The sequence below is a fragment of the Lissotriton helveticus genome, chromosome 5_1 (genome assembly GCF_964261635.1).
Source record: "Lissotriton helveticus chromosome 5_1, aLisHel1.1, whole genome shotgun sequence".
Lineage (NCBI taxonomy): Eukaryota > Metazoa > Chordata > Amphibia > Caudata > Salamandridae > Lissotriton > Lissotriton helveticus.
In genome coordinates, this window is record NC_136065.1 from 2,084,858,509 (window position 1) to 2,084,880,042 (window position 21,534).

At 46.3% G+C, this 21,534-nt stretch overlaps 1 protein-coding gene across 1 annotated transcript in view; it reads left to right on the plus strand.

The window, feature by feature from the left end:
- The window catches only part of LOC144754006 (E3 ubiquitin-protein ligase TRIM58-like), a 249,824-nt gene that overhangs the window by 186,904 nt on the left and 41,386 nt on the right, over positions 1-21,534 (plus strand). The window contains exon 4 of the mRNA XM_078641524.1: positions 10,030-10,076. Within this exon, the coding sequence (XP_078497650.1) occupies positions 10,030-10,076 (47 nt within the window). The remainder of the gene's footprint in view (positions 1-10,029; positions 10,077-21,534) is intronic.

The following is a 21,534-nucleotide window of genomic DNA, read 5'->3' on the forward strand; positions in this document are numbered from 1 at the left end:
TTAGTGGGACTGGGCAGGACAGACAGAGACCCGGCATTCAGGGATTATATCTGAATGTCAGATCCATCCCCAAGCACACAACTGAGACATGGGACCTATTAGAGGACCGGAAGCCCGATATATGCCTTTTCACAGAAACATGGTTCAATAATGAAGCTACACCAGTCCTAGCAGTGGCCTTCCCGGATGACTATGCAGTCACCCAGGAGATGGGCCAAGAATGTGGCCATCAGGATGGATGATAAATTATCTATGGAGGAGCAGGTCAAGACAGTGTCCGGCACGTGTTTTGGCACAATGAGGATGCTCAGGAAAATCTTTCCCTGGATCCCTTTGTCAGCGAGGAAAACCCTTGTCCAGTTACTCCTGGTGAGTCGTCTGGACTATGGTAACTTGCTGTTGGTGGGTGCCAGGGAGGATCTTCTAACACGGCTACATGTAGTGCAGAACACTGTAGCCCGCCTCACCCTCAACAAGCCGGCATGGACCCCATTGGTCCCTCTGTTGAACCAGCTACATTGGCTCCCTGTGAGGAAACAAGCTATCATTAAGATGCTCTGTGTGGTCTTCAAATCATTACAGGGGAAAGGCCCTGTTTATCTCAGCAATAAACTCAGGCGGTATCAACCGGCCCGGCAATTAAGATCTAGCAAGATTATTTGTGTATTCAGAAGATACAGAGGGTAAGGAAGGGCGGTAGAGCCTTCTGCTATTTGACCACGAGCCACTGGAATACATTGTCATCAAACATCAGGGCCTGCAATGAGCTATCCAGCTTTAAGAAACTTCTAAAGACATGGTTGTTGTAGATGGGTGTGCCCTACTTACTTTCTCCTATAGCACCAAGAGATCCCCTTGGGGATGATTCGTTTGCGCTCTAGAAGTCCACAAAGTAAAGTAAAGTAATTGGACAGTCCTTTTTTAGGTATTTATTTATTTATTTATTTAAACTTCTAAAGCGCGCAGCTACCCGCAGTGGGTTTCCCGGCGCTCAGGGACAGACTGAAGAAGAAAGACTGGCGAGCTGATTTTTACAGGGCTACATATTACTGCTGAAAGAACCAAGTTTTAAGTCCCTTACGGAAACGAAAGAGATTGGTTTCTGTCTTTAGGGACACAGGAAGAGTATTCCAGAATTTAGGACCTAAATGAGAAAAAGAACGGCCTCCCATTTTGGCCAGTCTAAATCTAGGGACAGAGAAGTCACCGTGAAGTGATGATCTTAAAGTTCGACTGGGTTTGTAGACCTGGATAAAGTCCTGACGGTATTTTGGAGCTGAACCATGTTTAATTTTAAAAACGTGACACAGGGCTTTGAATTTAATTCTGTTTGGGATTTTAAGCCAATGAAGGTCACGAAGTGCTGTAGAAGCAGAAGATCTTCTAGGAACGTTGCAGAGAAGACGGGCAGCAGCGTTCTGCACAACCTGGAGTTTTTTTATGGTTGTTTGGTCGGATCCAAGATATAGGACGTTGCCATAGTCCAGGCGGGAAACAACCAACGCCTGGACTACCGTTCTTCGTGTGGAAAGGGGCAACATCCACAGGATCTTCTGTAGCCATCTCGAGGTGGCAAAACAGATGGAGGCCACCTTTACCGCCTGTTGTCTCATTGTAAGTTTCTTATCGATGAGAAACCCGAGGTTGCGAACTGCAGTTACCGGTTGCGGGGTAGGTCCCATGTCAGTGGGCCAATGGTGGGGGCCCCAGAGATCCTTATTTCTGCCCAGTATCACAACCTCGGTTTTGTCACCGTTAAGCTTCAAGAAGTTACTCTTCATCCATTTAGAGACACGGATCAAACCTTCTTTCAGACGGAGGTGTTATTACACTCTTTATTAGAGAGAGAAAAAATGATCTGTGAGTCGTCGGCGTAGGAGTACAGTGTGAGACCCGCCTCCTCCACAATAGTAGCTAGAGGTCTTACATAAATGTTAAATAATAAGGGACTGAGTATCGACCCCTGAGGAACACCATACGCCGAGGGATGAGTTGTAGAAAAAGCAGAGGCGGAAAACACCTGAAAAGTGCGATCTTTTAAAAAAGAGGCTATCCAGGCGAGAGCCGCACCTTCTACTCCCAGGGACCGGAGAGTCGCGAGGAGGATGGAATGAGACACAGTGTTGAACGCCGCACTTAAATAGAGAAGGATAAGGGCGGATGTTTCTCCGCGGTCAACACTGTGACGCAGGCTCTCGGTAACTCCTAGAAGTGTGATTTCAGTCGAATGGTGCGCTCTAAAGCCTGATTGGGACGGATGTAAGAAACCCGAGCTCTCCACCAGATGTGTTAGTTGTGTATTAATGTGTCTTTCCAGGATCTTTGATAGAATGGGAAGCAGTGAGATTGGTCTGAAGTTAGACAGGTTGGTAATGTCTTCTCCAGCCTTTTTCAATAAAGGAATTATCATTGCATGCTTCCACTCCTGTGGGACAAATGACTCCGATAATGAAGAGTTAAGAAGTTGCATTAGTACTTGACGTGGGCTAAGTTCAAGTAATTTTAGGATCTTAGCAGGTATCGGATCCCGTGGGGATCCAGACTTAATGCTATTAAGGCAGAGGGAAAAAGAGGCATCATCAAAAGGTGACCAATTTGCCAGTTTTGTCCTTGCAAGGAACGGAACATCTGGAGTCAGGGTAGGGTCAAGCAGAGGCGTATCATTAGATGTAGAGGGACTTAATAAGGCATATATGCGCTCTACTTTAGATATAAAAAAATTTGCAACAGAGTTGCATTGAGCCTCATCCAGGGCAGGAGGGGCAGGGACTACCTCTGCTCCAGTAAGTTTCTTCACAACCGAGAAGAGAGTACGGGGACAGTTTTGGGCATTAGTAACTGTATTCGAAACGTAGGTAGCTCTAGCCATTTTACAATGGTGATGGTAGTTCCTAAGGGCTTCCTTATAGGCTGTTTTGCGGGAATCAGAATAAGAGCGTCTCCATTTTCTCTCCAAAGTCTTACAATTCGATCTCATGCATTTAAGATCTTCAGAAAACCAGGGTGCAGGAGGTCGGTGAGATGAAGAGTTTTTGAGAGTTAAAGGAAGAAGTTAATTGATGGCAGAATTGAGCCAGTTGAATACTTCGGAGTTTAAAACAGATGTGGATGTGTTGATGTTAGGGAGAGTGTTCGATAAACGTGCATTAAGATCATTGATATTAAGTTTGTGCCAACGACGTATAAACACATCCTGACTCCTGCTGTTGTTTTTTTGGATTTTTGTCTGAGATAAGGCAAAATGTACAGCATAATGGTCAGACCATACCAAAGGACGGGCAGGAAGGGGGCATTCAAGAGGGAGATTGGAGAGGACAGGGTCCAATAGATGCCCAGCAGAGTGTGTAGGCCCAGAATTACATAGTAAGATATTTAAGGCTTCCAGTTCGGACAAAAACAGTTTGCTGACATTACATTGACCATCTTCCAGATGGAGATTCAGGTCGCCAAGAATGGAAAAGTTGTCCGCTTTCAGGGAAAGAGGAGCAATGTTGTCTGCAAAGGAAGTAATCCAAGTGGTAGCGTTGCCGGGGGGACGATAAATCAGGAGACCAGACAATGTGAACTGGGGGCTGATAGCAAGCTTAAAAAGTCCGGCTTCACATCCAAGCATAGGAAAAGCATCAAGAGTGCATGTGTAGTTAGACTTAAAAATTATTGCAATCCCACCTCCCTTACCAGTATCTCTGTCTTTTTTGACCAGTTTATAGCCATCAGGAATCGCTATGGCAGTATCAGGCCCCGAGCTTTCGTGTAGCCAGGTTTCAGTAAGAAACATGGCATCAGGGTTATCATCGATTATAAAATCGTAAATATTGGTCTTGTGTTTTGGAAGCAATCTACAGTTCACGCTCCAGAACTGCAGTTTTGTGAGGGGAGAGGGAGTTTTAGCAGCCTTAGTTCTACCCCTCGATTTACCACGTTTATGTAGTGTTTTCAGTTGATTACACATTAACATTCGGCCTGTGTGAAAGTCGCATTGGGTACATTTAAATTTATGGACCGGCAATGTGCATGTAGGGCACTGTGCCGAGTGATGGTAGTTAAGCTGTTTTAGCTCCTCACCAGTGTAGATGTAGCTAGCACCTTGACGAACAGGAATAACAGGAAGCGGAGCCGGGTCCAATGTCCCTTGGCCCGTCCTGGCGTGGACGGGCATAGACGGGCCTGACTCTGGCGCGACTCCGGCGCGCCCGCTGTGCGCGTTCGCTGCGCAAAGACATGGACATCCCTTTTTATGCGCAACTAGAGCGCTGTCGATCCGCCCCTCACACAAGATGGCCGCCGCTATTCAGTGCCCGGGACCGGCTCCACAGCGTCAATACTCGGCTGGTAGTGGCCCAGGGCAGCGGGAAAGAGGGGGAGCGAAGTGGGCGACTAAAGCTTATTCAATCGTACTATTTTGCTTAAGGTTGCAGTGCAATACATAAAACGCCGGTTAAGCAGTAAGTGCAATTTAAAATCAAGTAAAAATCATACACAGCGCTAAATAATACAGCCTCCCGGCTTCCGCCTCAGGAGGTGCTCAAGCAGTCGAGCAATCAAGCTCTGGGCATTCCGGGACTCCTTTTATGCGCAACTAGAGCGCTGTCGATCCGCTCCACACACAAGATGGCCGCCGCTGTTCAGTGCCCGGGACCGGCTCCACAGCGTCAATACTCGGCTGGGAGTGGCCCAGGGCAGCGGGAAAGAGGGGGAGCGAAGTGGGCGACTAAAGCTTATTCAATCAAGCTATTTTGCTTAAGGTTGCAGTGCAATACATAAAACGCCGATTAAGCAGTAAGTGCAATTTAAAATCAAATAAAAATCATACACAGCGCTAAATAATACAGCCTCCCGGCTTCCGCCTCAGGAGGTGCTCAAGCAGTCGAGCAATCAAGCGCTGGGCATTCCGGGACCCCTTCTATGCGCAACTAGAGCGCTGTCGATCCGCCCCACACACAAGATGGCTGCCGCTGTTCAGTGCCCGGGACCGGCTCCACAGCGTCAATACTCGGCTGGGAGTGGCCCAGGGCAGCGGGAAAGAGGGGGAGCGAAGCGGGCGACTAAAGCTTATTCAATCAAGCTATTTTGCTTAAGGTTGCAGTGCAATACATAAAACGCCGATTAAGCAGTAAGTGCAATTTAAAATAAAGTAAAAATCATACACAGCGCTAAATAATACAGCCTCCCGGCTTCCGCCTCAGGAGGTGCTCAAGCAGTCGAGCAAATTCATTATCATCCAAAAGTAGCAGATCATGCCATTCCTTCAGTTTAGTATGAAATCTCCTCATCACTTCTTTAGATGGATCTGCTGGGAGCTTTTCATACTGATTCTGGTCGTTCAATTGTCTCCTTGCTTCCAGTAAGTACTTACTTTTGTCCATGATCCGGCAGGTCATCATACAGGCTACCATCTTGTCTAGGCTGGACTATGCTAGCACTCTATATCTGGAAGTTAACAGAGCAGAGACACAGCGTCTCCAGAGAATACAGAAATGCGGCTGCACGACTGTTGTTTGGACTTCCCAGATCCTGCCATATTTCAGAATTTATGTGGAAAAGCGTGTTTGTTTTCAAACTCTGTGTATTACTCACCGGAATTCCTATTCTCAGTCCCCAGAAATCCTTGCGGATCTTCTTACACCTTACACGCCATCACGTCCCTTGCGCTCCTGTAATCAATACCTGGCGGTTATACCGCGGGTCCAGAAAGTTAGAGCCGGAGGACGTTCGTTTTGAGTTTTAGCGCCTAAACTTTTGAATTCCCTCCCGGTGAATATTAGAGGCATTCGTGATCACATAGCTTTCCATAAGGCTATAAAAACCTACCTGTTTTTGAATTAATGGATGGTGGTGCTGCCTGTGCTGGTCTACCTTTTGCTGTCTGTGATTAGCGCGGGGACGCCCCTTTGCTAGGGCATCCATGCCCTCTACAAATTATATAACATAACAAATAATAATCACAATGTTTCCCCCTTTATCAGAGGGCTTTACTATGATATTCTTGTTTTCTTGAAGTTCACTCAAAGCTGACCAGTCACCAGATGTCATATTATCACTCCTTCTCCTGGGATTGCCTTTTCTGTGCTTTACTGCCAGTTTCCTCAAGCCATCCCACACCATTTCTTGAAAGAGATCCACTCTGTTCCCAGGTGGCAATTGGTGACAAAACTGTTCTTACTTCCACTGGGGTTTGACATGTCTGGGTCGATGTTAAACGTCACACACAGTTCTCTGTCACTTAGGGGCATATTACCAAGGGTGGCGATAGGCAATTATTGACGGTTTAGCGGCGATAATTCTATCGCTCTATTAGCAAGCTGTCGCTAACTGATGTTAGCAACAGCTTTTAGGCGATAGCGAGCGGTTTGGGGCCCGCTTTGCATGTCAGCGATATTTTTCGCTAATGACATGCAAAGTGGGCGTACCCAACCTGTTAGCTACTGAAAGCAGTCGCTAATGTCGCTATCGCCTATTAGCAAGGCAGGCGTAGCGATGGAAATATTCCCGCTATCGCCAAAAACCAACGCCTGCTCAGACCAGTACTTAGCCATGTTATCCAATGGGAGGTGGATAACATGGCTAAGAGCATTTCGTCGCTAATGCGTGAATATTGCTGTATTCTCAGCGATATTCACGCATTTCGCCTGATTTTTATCGCTTTTGAGATAAACCTTGCTAATAGCAAGTTATCTCAGCGATAAAAAACGGTGATAAAAATATTGCCGCTAACCCTACTTAGCAATAAATATCGCTATTTGTTGGTAATATGCCCCTTAATGCTCTCTGATAGCCTGGTTGTGAATCCAAGCTCATCATCGTTGTGTGGAAGATCTCTCCCTGTGAGAAGGGATAATTCCGGGTTCATTTTCTCTTGCTGGTTTCCGAATTTTCTTATTTCTATTTGAAAAATACTTTTTCAGTTTGAGCTTCCGGCAAAACTTGTACAGGTCAATTTTGGCATTAGCAAAGTCCATGTTTGAATTTGGACAAAAGGACAATCCTTTATTTAGCGGATGTATATGGTTCTCATCGATTCATGCTCGAGAGATCCAGTTCCCACCCCGTCAATCTTTTTGATTTTTCTTTTTCTCTTCTCCTCTGCCACATATTCCTTTTCCTGCCCCGTCTTGTTCTTTGGCATTTGTTTGATTTAGACCTCTGCCTCTCCCCCTCATCGTCATTTGGAGCAAGTTGAAGCTAAATCCAATTTCAGTAAGTTCCCAGATGCTCCCTCATCTCTAGAGCTCACTTCTGAGCTTTCCACACTGGATGGGGGTCCACCTTCCCCTCATTTTATCCATTCTTTGGCTTGTGTGGAGAGCATCACATCGTCCATTTATAAATTGATTAAAGTTTGGAACTAACAGTGATTTTACAGTTACTTTAAAACAAACATTTCACCTTGTCAAGTGCAATTTCTACATGTTATTACATTTAATTTATCCCAATAATGTGTAATGGATATATTAATGATTTGATAGTTTAGGAAAATTAAGTTAAAAACACCTGTATACTCAGTTTTAGATTTTTTGATTGAGGTCCGTTTTTGTGTAAGTGTCCATTAACATGAAGGCAGCTCCCACCATGTTAAAAAATACAATAAAATTAAACAGGTGTTTTTCTTTAAATTTCATTTAACAATAACATTAGATACATATGTATTACACAATGGTATGTTGTTTCTGGTAAGAGATGTTTAAAAATGCACAAGTCCAGATCTAATGTAAACGCTAGTCAAAAGGCTACAAGTAAAAATAGAAGCTTACCTTTGAATCAGGCAATGACGGGGTTGATTCGCTTTGTGGTCAATTTGCAGCAGCACAGGCAATACTTGGACGATCAGCTCCATGAAAGAAAAAGGCGTGTAAAACAGAAAGAAGGGAAGTTTTGGACTTATTTCCTTTCCAATCTGTCAACTCAGGTATGGAGGTTCCCCCCAACAGTTACGTCGGTGGGAAAGCCCATCTTGATTGGCCCAGCAGACAAAGTGACAGTACTTCCTCTGACAGCCGCTTTTGCCTATGGCGCTGTCGACGTGGGTGAAAAAATCTGGCAGAGATCGCGGCACTTGGACATTCTTTCGTCTATCGACCCACCAGCATCTAAATAGAGCGATTGGACCGCCTAGTAATCGGGTGGGGAATGCGACGGAACAACCACCAAGACCTAAAACAGGCCCTAAGTTTATCATTAGCCACTCTGGAGTTCTGGGAGAGCCCCAAATTGGTACCAGGTCCACGTAGTAATCTATCCAGCGAATTTTCCTAAAGAATACCCACACCCTGAGGGCAGCAAGAGTACTGTTCACCTAACTTGCATAAACATTTCGGGTCACCAGACTTAAACAAAAACGTATTTGGGCAGAAATGCTTCAACAGAGTTCGATGCAATTGACCTATGTAAGAATTATCTAGCTCTTCGGCAAAGAGCTGGAAATCTTTGAACTTGAAAGAGCCAGCCCCTCTCTTGCTTCGATCTTCTCCAGAGCCATTTCATGAGACCCTGGTTCATGTGGATGTCCATATAAAGCTGCTAACCCTCCCTTGCAATTTCTGCTATAGCTTCTTGGGGAACGGAAGTGGTATAGTGTTAAACAAGAAGATCACCTTAGGAAGAACCAGCATAATAATGATGTTCACCCTTTCATGGGTACCACGGGGCACATTTTCCCACATTCTAAGGAAAGCATCTATATAATGGCATACCTTAGTTAGGTTTACAAACAGTATTTGCTCCAAACTCTGAGTTACCATGATCCCCAGATACCTAATCTATTTCCTAGTTTGAAGCCCTACCTTCTCTTTAGGCAAAGGCGTAATCTCTGTCTTTCCCTTGTTGATTAGATATCCTGGCAGACTCCCAAAATCTTTGGCATGCATCTCAGAGTGAGGAACAGAGAGCTCTGGTTACACAAAACTATGTCATCAGCATACAATGATATTTTGGTTAGTAACCCTGCAGCTTCAAAGGCAAGAAAGGTCTTATCCTGCTGAATCATCTGGGAAAAGGGCTCACTATATATGTCAAACAGAACTGGTGACAAAGACACCCCTGCCTGGTTCCCTTAGATATCGGAAATGAAGCTGTTAGTTCGCTATTAATCAAAATCTTGGCACCTTATATAACATATGTACAACTCCAATAACATTGCTGCTGAAAAGATAATACCACAACATCTCCCAAAGATAGTCCCAATCAACCCTATCAAATGCTTTAGCAGCATCAATTGTTGTGATTGTCAACAGGAGATTAGAGGCCTCTGCCATATCATTCACACTGATAAGTTGATGGGTTAGTTCATACAGCTGATAAGATACCCAGAACAGGACCAGAGAGTTGAATTTGTTTTCATAGAGTTCAAATGGGATCCCCTCTGCACCAGCTGCTTTCCCATTAGTGAATCTCTTAACCTATTCCCTCATCTCTCCCTCTGTGATCCTTCCCCTGAGATCTACAATTTGCTGTTCTGTAAGATATGGGGGATTTTTGTCTTGTAACCAATCTTTGATAACGAATGGGTCTAGGTTAAAATCTTCCTTATATATATACCACTAAAGCTACCCAACATCTTGGTTGTAGAAGAATGGTGACAAGGTTTACACTTGCAGGGGTTGGGTGTGGCAGTGTTGTGTTGTGAGTGCTGGCAGGAATACACATGGACCCCATTTAAGAATGTATTTATTAGGTCTATACACAAGACTCTACCAGAAGCAGATGTAACCTGTTAGTCAGCCCCCCTCTCTGAGCTAACCGCTCCTAGAAGACCCAAGCTGAGGCACTCTGTGGCCTCTCATGACACAGGCTGGTCTCACTGATCAATCTGCTTTAGAACCCCCACATCCTGCCGTAAGACATTAAAGGCACTTTTGGATATCGTGAGAGCTTTGACTGTTGTGTATGAACAGTAACTTACACTGAGGACTTGTCCACCGATGCCGCTCTTAATACTGAATCTTATTTTAAATATGGGTCTTATGTGATGTTCATGCTTGTTCCTTTAGCTGTCATTGCTCTTTAATACAAAGATGTTGTGTGTTATTACAGGTGTGGTAATGCGAAGCCTCAGGGTCCAGATGTGAAGAGCTATAAAGGTAAATTTCATTGTGATGATTAGCTCTGTATGTTACTGCTCATGAAAATGGTGTGGCATGGTATGATATGGTATTGTATGGTATGGTCTGGTATGTATGGTACGGGACGGTATGGTATGTGATAGGAAGGGATGGGATTGGAAGATGGGATGGTGTGGTATGGTATGGTATAGGATAGAAAGGTAAGGTAACATATGTTATTGTATGGTATGAGATGCTGTGGTGGTATGGTATGGAAGTGAGAATGGGATGGTGTGGTGTGCTACGGATTGGGATTGTGGTGTAATATGGTATGGTGGGATGGAATGGGACGAGATGGTGTGCTGTGGGATGGGATGGTATGGGATTATTTGGTATGGCGGTAATGGATGGAATGAGATGGGATAGTATGGTGGTGTGGTCTGGGATGGTATGGTTTAGTTTGGTATGGTGTGGTATGGTATGATTTGGTATGGTTTGGTATGGTATGATTTGGTATAGTATGGTATGGTATTTAATGGTAATATGCACTCAAGTCCGAGTACAGTTGCTTGATTTGTGTTCCCTAATTTTCTAGAATTTTACCTCTCACTATTCCATATAAGTGCTCCTGCATTTCCTGTGTATAAATCAGTGGAGAAGTGTGGCTCAGGGGTTAGAGGCGGCAGCTGAGATCGGCCCTGGACCAGGGTTCATTTCCCCGCCTCGGCAGGTCTTGGGCTCAAAAATTCCACGGACTCGATAATTCTCACTCCGGTGCCTCCTCGACTCACGGGTTCACACTCTGCGACTCTGGGCAATAGCTTGCTTAATCTCCACAACGGCCCCTCGCGGTGGGATGCCTGGCTTTCACCTTGTGGATACCCTGCCGGGGTTATCTCACAGGGGAATACCAGGACGGGTTCCCTAAGCAAGCGCTTAGATACCAACCTCGGTCGGTGATTTGCGCTATATAAATACATTTACATTTTACATTTACATTTAAATCATTCTTACCATGTAGACAGTCAGATGCTACAATGTCACATCTTAAATTAATGATACTGCTAGGATTGACAATTGCGGGCAATGCAGTTATTGCAGTATTCTGAGATTTTCCACATAACACAATTTTTAATCTATCTTCTGCCGTGACCTTAAGACTTGGCTCTTCGAAGAGAGTTTTTAGAGGGAACATGGCGGCAGCCGGCTGAGCTGCGGCAGTGCTCTGCTTCTGGGTTCCCGTCCGTGAGCTGTCAGTGGCACAAGGCTAGTTTCATACTCGAATGCCTTGTGTGAAACGATATCGCGCAGATTCTCAAAAACTAAACGCCTTGTAATTACAGAGTTTTTCGGCATTTTCGGCCTTTTCTGTTTCCAGTTTAGACCCCATGTGTTTGGAAGGGGCGTCCCTTTCGGTGTGCTCCTCGCCGGTGTTCCTTGCTGCAGTGGGCGTTGGCTCGGCACCGCGGCAGAAGGGCCTCGGTCGGAGCCGGAGCTGGAGCTCACCTGTGTCTTCAACTCTACCGGTGTTTGGCCTGTCGGTTTGGAGTCTCGCCGCCCTGGAGCTGCGACGAGGCTGTAAGATCCGTTTTCTTCTCCCGGGGAGACGTGGGGCCGCTGGAGGTCCCGCAGCCAAGGTGGACACAATAGCTGAGGTGTCAGAGGAAACACCGGAGGAGGGAGAATTGCCTGCTGATTGTGGGGAAGACGCCAAAGGTGGTGAGAGCTCAGTGCCAGGCGGGGGGGTCATTACTCGAGGTGAGTCCATTGCCACATTCTCAGCTGGTGATTCAGCTGGTGTTTCATTCAAGCCGGATGCAGGGGGGTCACCCCACTTGAGAAAAGATAAACGAAAGGGGACAAAAAGAGAGTCAAAAAAAAGGGAAGAAAAACAACAAGGGAATACAACCCCAAAATATTACAAATACTACATCTTCCCCGTCTAGTTGCTTTAACCCAACTCCTGCCTCAGGTTCAGAGGTGGTAAGGCTTGTAGTCTCTGCTGGGGTTGGCAATACAGATAACGCAAAAAAGAAACTTTCCTCCTATTTAACAGGGCAGGTTAAGGCTAAGCGTGCATATACGTGCAAAACAACTAAAGGGCCTAAAGAGTCAGGCTCTAAACGTAAATCCACTAGCCCCACTCATGCAGAGTCTAGGATAACTCCATCACTTAGGACGTATTTCAAGGCGATTCCTCAAGTGCTATTTCTATCGGATAAACCTTCCTCCCAGCCCTGCCCAGTAAGGACACTTCTAGAGGTTGTGGGTCCTGATGTGGCAGTGAATATTGGAGTAACGCACAATAATAACAACTCAATTGCCATGACGACGGAAATTCTTGAAGCTAACATGGAAGCTGAAGTTGAAGTAGACTTGAATAGAGGTAGAGGGGAGGAGAGTGTAGACACTCTGAACCCCACTGAAGATCCTGAGAGTTTGGTCCCTGTGTTGAAAACTTTGGGTCCTTCTGGTACATCCGGTCATCCCCCACCACTAGCCTTGGTTTTGGCTCCACCATTGGCCCCGCCACTTCTGTTGGCTCCTCCATTTTTGGTTTCAGGTCCCTCGGATGTTCCAACGCAAGGGTGTAGCACACAAGATAGCACACAAGGCAGTGCACTGGCTCCTTCTTCTAGTGATAGTGCTTTATCAGCTAACTGTGATAATGCATCTATGACCACTTCCCTGCAGACTTCCATACAGGGCATGTTCGCTACTATAGCTGTAGATATAGAAAAAAAGGGTTTGAGACCTCTGCAGCCAACCAGGCTAACATTAGATGTTTTTGTGAATCTCTGGACAAGAAGCTAAGCGACCTTACTTTAAGAACAGAGTCAATAGAGGACAGGGTAACGGGTCTGTCCATACATTTAGATCAAGCAAAAGTGGACATCACAACGCTTAGGAAAGAAGATCAAGCGATGGCAGAGAGGATGGAGATTCTCGAGAACAATGCCCGACGAAACAATCTTCGCATCTTAAATATTCCGGAGGACAAGGAAGGCTCAGATATCAAACAATTTCTCATCTCTTTGTTGAAAGATGCGTTACGCTTGGATCAGTCTGTTGAAGAATTAGCTCTAGACATCCAACGCATCCATAGAGAGCCTTTCAAGAAGAATCCCCATAGGACTAAACCGCGAAAAGTATTGGTCAACTTCCACACTTATTCACTTAAGGAGACCATTCTCAATCTGGCCCAAAGCAGAAATCTGTGAGTGGTAAGGGATTTAATTTCCAGATTCGATCTGACCTGTCAAGGGTCAGACTTGACAAGCAGTGGGAGGTTGGGAGGAGGCTTGAGGCCTTTAGAAATTACGGGGCAGTTGCTCAACTAATTTTCCCAGCAACACTGAGAGTAATGTATAAAAACAGCATGCATAATATAAGATCAGTTCAGGCTGCGGATGAGCTATTACTAACCAGGGGCAAAGATAAGCATCAGGTTAAAGAGAGCCAGGTATTTAATATGGTATGTGAGTCCAGATAGAAAATCCGTACTGTAATCTGATATGGTCCTGAAGATAATGCTAGTTTAAACTTAAAAAAAAAAAAAACACACATAAGCACATATACAAATACACACATAAAAAAAAAAAAAAAAAAAGAGAGTGGAACATAAACTATCATTTTCAGTATAGCTATAAGGCATAAAGTCTAGGTTTAATGTCTTGGCTTTACACGTTCACGGTTAGGGCGGGGACCCAGGATGGGGCGCTATCTTCTGGTTACTCCAGATAGATAGAGCAAGGGTTCCCCAGGGGGGGTGGAGGGGTACTTTTGGGCACGGGGGTGTGGGGGTGTCAGGGAATTTTTTTTTAAAACTTCCTAATTTTCGCTCTAATCTTGTGTTGAGTTTGTGGGTGCTGTCTGAAGATTATACGATTGTTTTTTCTTACCTTGGTGGTATGTAACTGATGAACCCTGTTGTGTCGCTATAGATACTACTATGTTGCTCTTGATGGTAAAAGTCTTGGTGTGGTTTTCTCGTTATAATGAGTAAATTAGCCGTTCTTTCCTGGAACACTAATGGACTGCGTATTAATCCCAGAAAAGATAACATAATGCAGTACCTTCGAGACGCTGATGCACAGATTATAGTACTCCAGGAAACCCATCTTGATGAACCTGAAATGGATCTGTTGGCTAAAAAGAATAGGTGGATCGATCTATGTATAATGACGTCGCAATCTGTACATATTAGAGGTGTGGCAATAATTTTTTAAAAATCAATAAAAGCTAGGTTGGTTTCTAAACTGGTTGATCCTGATGGAAGATGGGTAATTGCATCAGTGATCATACCAGGGTCCCTAATCACTATTATAGGATACTATGGTCCAAATCAGGACGACCCGTCAGTTTTGAAGACCCTTTTTTCCCACCTTTATACATTCCCTGAGCCGGTTATTCTTGCAGGAGATTTTAACATAGTCTTAGATCCCCTATTGGATAAGTCCCCTTCTAACCGAGCCAGGCCTCTATCTAAAACCAGGTCTTTTCTGCAGGATAGTATGAAGCAACTAGGGTACAATGATATTTGGAGATCTCTGCATGGACAACAAAGAGGTGTTACTTTTCGCAATTATAGATACCACCACCAGTCAAGAATTGATTTTATTCTGATTAGTCAATCTTTGGTTAATTTGGTGACATCAGTATCTCACCTCCCTTTTCATTTATCAGATCACGCGGCCATCTATTTAGAACTGGAGGGGTTTCCTAAGAGTCGTAGGAGAAATTGGTCATTTGATCGTTCATTGCTCTCCTCGTTGAATGTTATCAATGCCCTCAATGTGGAGGTGCAGCATTACCTGGAGGATAACATTGGAACAGCTTCCCCCGGGAGTGTATGGGATTCACTAAAGGCCTTCTTAAGGGGCCTTATAATAAATAAAGCTACACATAAGAATAAGACCCATAGAGAAGCTGTGACTTCCTTAGAAATGGAAATGGCCAGAGTGCAGACAGAAATAGCCTTGCACCCGGATGCCCCTACGACCAAAGTACAGGAGTGGCAAAATAAAGTAGTTACTCTGAAAGAGGAATTGGGCTCAGTTCTGAACGCTCGGGTTCTAGAGAGATGGGAGGCAAGTAAATTGGCTCATTTTGAGTATGGTGAGGGGGCTGGAAAGTTACTAGCCTGGAAAACAAAGACTGAGCAGGTCAGAAATAATATCTATTCAATTATCTCCAATGGTATAACATACTCTACTGATGAAGAAATCAGGGGGGTTCTCCGGGATTTTTTTTGTGAAATATACCGTGAGGACAAAAATATCTAAATCGAACAAGTTGAAGATTGGCTGACGGGAGTCTCTCTTCCTGCACTCTCATTAGAGCAACGTGCTGTTTTGGACGATCCAATCTCCCAGGAAGAAGTTAGATTGGCAATTATTAATAGTAAAAAGGGAAGGGCATCCGGCCCAGATGGCTTGCCGTCAGAAACATATAAGGTTTTGAATTCAACAATCCTCCCTTTCGTGACCGAGTTGTTTAATGATATCCTCCAAGATGGAATACTCCCTCCCATTTCTTGGAACAGTGCCTCAATAACATTGATACTGAAACCAGGAAAACCAGCAACTTGTAGTGGGTCATATAGACCAATCTCTATGTTGAATTCTGATTACAAAATCTTTGCGTCAGTGTTAGCAAATAGGTTGGGGGCAGTTGCTTCAAGTATCCTGCACTCAGACCAAAAGGGGTTTGTAAAGGGACGCCAGCTCTATGAGTTGACCTATGACCTCATAGGAGCAATTGATATGGCTTCAGTAAAATCTCTTCCACCGGCTGTTCTCACCCTAGACGCCACCAAGGCTTTCGATAGGGTCAACTGGATATACCTATCGGAAGTCTTGGGAAAATTTTACATCGGCGAAAAATGTAGGCGTGCAGTGACACTTTTGTATCAAAATCCATCTGCCTCTTTATTGGTCAATGGTGAATTAACTAACCCATTTAACATCACGCGGGGCACCCGCCAGGGTTGCCCTCTCTCTCCCCTCCTATTCGACTTATATATTGAGCCATTTGCTCAGCGGCTACGTGACGATTGTAACATCAAGCCTTTTAACTTCGAGGGATAGGAGAAGAAGGTATCCCTGTATGCGGATGATGTCCTTGTTTTCACCTCTGAACTCCGCTCGGCTTTTCCAGCTATAATTGCTTTGGCCCAGGATTATGGTAACGTGTCTGGGTATGAAATCAATGCCTCGAAGACTGACATCATGGTCTGGAATGACCCTGAGCCTGTGGCAAGGGCTCAGTTGAGTTCTGTTTTACGTTACCTGGGCCTAAATATATATAACGATATAAACGAAATAGTTCCATCAAATTTTTCGTTCATTGCTAAGGAGTGTCGTAGATTGATGAAATCATGGTCTTCGCTTCCTTTATCTTTATTGGGCAGAGCGAATCTTAATTAAAATGTCTATTCTCCCTAAAATTTCTTTTTTGTTTAATACCATCCCTCTTTTTTTTAACCCTCTATGATAGCCAAACTTCAAAGCGATATAAGTTCTTTTATTTGGAATGACCACATACCTAGAATAGCTTGGAAGAAACTAAGGCGCCGTAGGGAAAAGGGTGGTTTGGCGGCCCCTGATATCCAGCTATATGCGTGGGCTTTTCAATTCTCTCATGCCAGGATGTTGCTAAAATCACCCATTAATTTTGCCTGTGGGTATATGTTTGCAGCACTGCTTAGAGGGGGAAAAAATAGCTGAGCATGCATTTTTGTTTAAGTTTGGCGACCCCAAGTTTTTTAAGAAAATAAAACTGAAGGTACTGCGGGATATATCTAAAACATGGGTGAAATTTAGGCGCTCCATAAAAATTGATTATTTCTCTGGTAGATCTCCACTCTGGAACTCACCTGGTTCCCCGAGTTGGCTTCTGGATGGTCTCGCAGCACCTCTAAGAGAGGTAGGATTGGAGGAGTGGGGGGACCTCTTTGTGGAGTGTAGCTTACTCCCATGGGAGGTGTTATTCTCTAGGATAGGGCCAGGGCTCTCCAGGTTTAAATACCTGCAGATACGAAGCTGGTTCCTGCTAAGGGCAGATTTTTGTTAGGGGGTAATAGCAACATGGTCTTCCTCTTAATCGACAAGCCTCAAACAAAAAAAGAGGTTTCATTCTGGTACAACCTTACTACTGGAGGAGGTTGATAGTGAGTTTCATCTGCCCGACACATTGTGGGCCGCACACATTACGAATCAAAATGTGGAGAACCTGTGGTTTGAGTCCTTTAAGATCTTGTGGAATATAGTGAAACCATTGTGGTTACGCCGAAACCACCTTTTTACCCTACATAGGGCATATTATTCGCCAGAGAGGCTCTCAAAGTTTCCAAACAACTCAGCAGTGGCATGCCCTAAATGTGGTCTGGTGGCGGCTTCTGATCTACACATGTTTTATGATTGCCCTTTGTTACTTTCTTTTTGGAATGCGGTCTGTTTTACACTCACTACCGCCTTAGGTTCCCAAGTCCGGCTATGTCCCGCTCTTATAATTTTTGGGGTTGCACCAGAATTTCAGGGTTCAGCAAAGAACTTACTCTTTTTTGGAATCTTGTTAGCCAGAAGGGAAATTTGTAAGAAGTGGAAATACCCGTTACCCCCCTCCCTGCAGGACTGGCGCATTTCAGTGCCACAAACATCAAAAATGGACCTACTAAGATCAGGCAATCCAGATAAGAGAAACTTTTGGTCTTTACTACATTGGCCATAGTTGAGTATGAAACCGGGTTTCCCCCTCCCCCCCCCCCCCGAAGTCCAATGATTACGCTGTTTGGGAATCTCTTTTTTTTACGTTTGTATACCCAATAGGGCGATTTGATACAGGATTGGGTATTTGACTGCAGCATACTACCCTGATGGTTATCTTGATGTGGTGCTGTGGGAGTATATCGAAGTACTGATGGGCGAACCACCTCGTAACATCCAATGCCTATACCAGTTTATCTGAGACAGTACACTTATCTCTACGCACTACTACTCAGATACCAAGGGCGTGAATGAGGTCTAAAAAAAAAAAAAGACTTGGCTCTTCTCGAACGCTTAAACCACTGAGTGTACTCCCATCCAAGCGCCGAGACACCCCCGTCGGGCGTAGCTGTTTGCTCGATAAGCTCCTAAATAAATAAAATAAATAAAAATGTTCCAGAGTTCTAGGACCTACAGTGACCTAGCACATGCATCTACACTGACCCAGCGCATGCACCTACACTGACCTGGCACATGCACCTACACTGATCTAGTACATGCACCTACACTGACCCAGTGCATGCACCTACACTGACCCAGTGCATGCACCTAAACCGACCTAGCGCATGCATCTACAGTAACTCAACACAAACACCTACATTGACCCAGCATATAAACCTACTCTGGCCAGGTGCATGAATCTACACTGGCTTAGTGCATACATCTGCACTGGCCTAGCTGAGGCTTCTACAATGACCAACTACATGCTCCTGCACTGATCCAGCAAATGCACCTGCACTGGTCTAGTACATGCACCTACACTGGAATAGCGCATGCAGTACACTGACCTAGTGCATGCACCTACACTGACCTTGCTCACGCACCTACAGTGACTTAGCGTATGAACCTACACTGACCTAGCACATGTACCTACACTCACCTAGGGCATGCACCTACACTCACCTAGAGCATTATTCTACACTGTCTTAGTGCACACACCTACATCGACCTAGCCAATGCACCTACAGTGACGTAGCGTATGAACATATATTGACCTAGCGCATGCACCTACTCTCACCTAGGGCATGCACCTGCACTCACCTAGTGAATGCACCTACATTGACCAAGCCCATGCTACTTTAACACATCCATCTACACTGATCTAGAGCATTCATCTACACTAACCTAGCACATGCACCTACACAGACCTAGCATATAAAACCTACTCTGGTGTAGCACATGCATCTACACTGAGAAATTACCTCAGAATCTGGGGCCAGATGTACGACCCTATTTTGCATGTGCAAACAGGTTTGAGACCCGTTTGCGCATGTAAAATGTGAATGTACAATTCCTAAATAGCAAGTTGCAATTTATATGCGACTCGCTATTTAGGAATTGCGAGCCCCTATTAGGAAGTGGCGTGCCCTTCCTAACAGCGACCCAAACCCATATAGGCATGATTAGCAACCACAATTACGGTCGCTAAATACTTGCAAATTACCACCCTCTTCAAGAGGGTGCATATTGGCCCAGGGTTCCCGGCAACCGGGAACGGTTCCAAAGGGACCTTCACCTTAGTCCCAGTCTTGCCACTTGCCTGGCAAGTCTTGCAGGTCTTGCAGTAGGTGTCAGAGGCAACTCTCATCCTGGGCCAATATGCGCTATAAGTCAGACATGACCTCTCTTTAGGCAAGAACCAAACATTTCGTCAGGCGGGAATAAACATTTCATTTAACCTGGGTAGCATTAGCTTTCTAAAACAGGATTTCCCTTAGGCAGAAATAAACGGCTCATCAGGCAAGGATGAGCTTTTCATAAGGCAGAAGTAAACCTTTCCTTACTCAGGAGTAATCATTTCATTGCTCACTGAAGGCATACAGGGAATATTGCATTAGGCAGGAGTCTAAAGCATTTATAAAGTGGTAACAGACCCCTAGCCAGAGGTTAACTCAACTCTACACCAGTCCCGGGGCCTAATGGTTGTCCTGGCCCAGTTCAGAGGACTCTCTTGTGGCTAATTAGGGCCAACGGGGCCCAACAACAGTCTGCCCCAGGGAGTAGCGAACTCGGGGCCTCCTTCGGCCTTCCGCCCTCCTCCCCGGGGGTTTACCTGGTCGGCCACTCGGGCCCTTGCGGCGAACTCTGCAGGCCTCGGGGAGGAGTGGGCCCTCTGGTAGGCCTCACGCGGCCTCCCACTCGATTTCAGGCCCCCCCGGGGGCCTGCGCTGGCAGGTGGGAGCTCTCGGGCTCCTCCTGAGCCCTCCGGCGATGTTGGAGGCGGGCGGGGGCTCCGATGCTCTTCCTGAGCCCCCGAGCGGCGTCTTTCCCGGTCCCGGGTCTTGAACCAATCAGCAAGCTCCAGGGGAGGGGCGCACCCGGGGCCGCCAATGGCAGCGTGGCCTGCGGGGCATCCCGCACTTCCTCCAATTGCTGGCAATCAAGGCAGGGGCGCGGCCGGTGACGCGGCAGGTGTCCCCCACACCACGTGACAGGGGAGATGCAGGCTTCGGGCCTAGCGAGGCCAACTGCGACCTGACTGAAATTCGCGGCGGCCCTCGCCTGGCTCCCAGGGGCCGCCGAGGGGGGGTGATGAGGTCGGCGCTTCAGGGCCTGCTGCGGCCGCGGCCGGCGTCTGGTGCTCTGGCGAGGCGGCAAGGGCCGCGGCGGTGAGTGGAGCCACTAGCGCTTTTCTCCTCAGTGCTTCAAGGCGGGTCAGCGTTCCCTCTGTCAGGGCACAGCGTGAAGAGGCAGAAGGGCGCTCGGCGCTTCGTGCGTCCCGGGGGTCACAGCGCTCAATCGGCAACAGCGCGTCAGGTAGTCCCGCGCTAGCAGGGCAGGGATAGCGCCCATAAACTTTGCGGCGCTTCAGGGGCAAGGACAGCAATTCTCTGGCAGATTGCAGCGCTTCTCAGGCACAGTAGGAGAGCGCTGAGTAGGCAGGGCGGGCAATGTAGCAGTCCCAGCAGGATAGGTAGTTCAGGAGGCTAGCGCTACGAAGGATGAGCGCTTAGCAGTACACTCAGTTTAGTCAGGGCGGGTTAGGCAGGACAGCGCAGGGGCCCAGGTGAAGTCAGGGGGGCGCAGATGTAGCACATTCCAGTACCTGGTCGATCCCCCAGTAGTCCTGTGGCAGTTAGGTTTCTTCTTGGCGCTTGGTGGTTCTGGCGCCCTTTTGTGGAAGCAGATTCTTGGTTTCTTGAGAAAGGGGAGGGGGGTTGAGTTGAAGGCTGCTGACAGGATTCCTCAGCAGGTCACTTCAGTTGGTCCCTGGGTTCCCCTCCCGCCGGGCCAGATCAGTGGGCTAGTTCAGTGTTCCTCACACAGCTTGGTGGGCAGCGCCTAAACCCTGTCACCCCCAGTGGTATAGGTTTCTGACTAGGCCCTACTGCCTAAGTCTCCTGCGTAGGGTCCCCCAGGTCAGGGATGCCCCAACTGACTGAAAACTTTCCCTCCTTTTCTTATATATGCCCAGGTCACGTGACCACTCTCTGAGGTGGCAAAAGCAGACCCCGCCCCTATTCTAGAAGGTTCCAGGAGCTTCCCTACTCTAACTATGGGCAGGCAAGGCAGGCTGGATTGGCAACAATGTTTAGGGGTTCCAGCCAGCTCCTGGCAACTAGGGTGCTACACAAAAAGACCACGCTGCAGTAGCAGGGGCATATGGCAGCCATGTTTGAAGTAGAGAGCACCTGCACCTTAGCATTGGTTAGCAATGGGAAGGTGCGCGGAGACCTAAGGCCAACAAAAAAAGAAGGTGGGAAAAATGAGGCAAGGGCGAAAAAAAATAG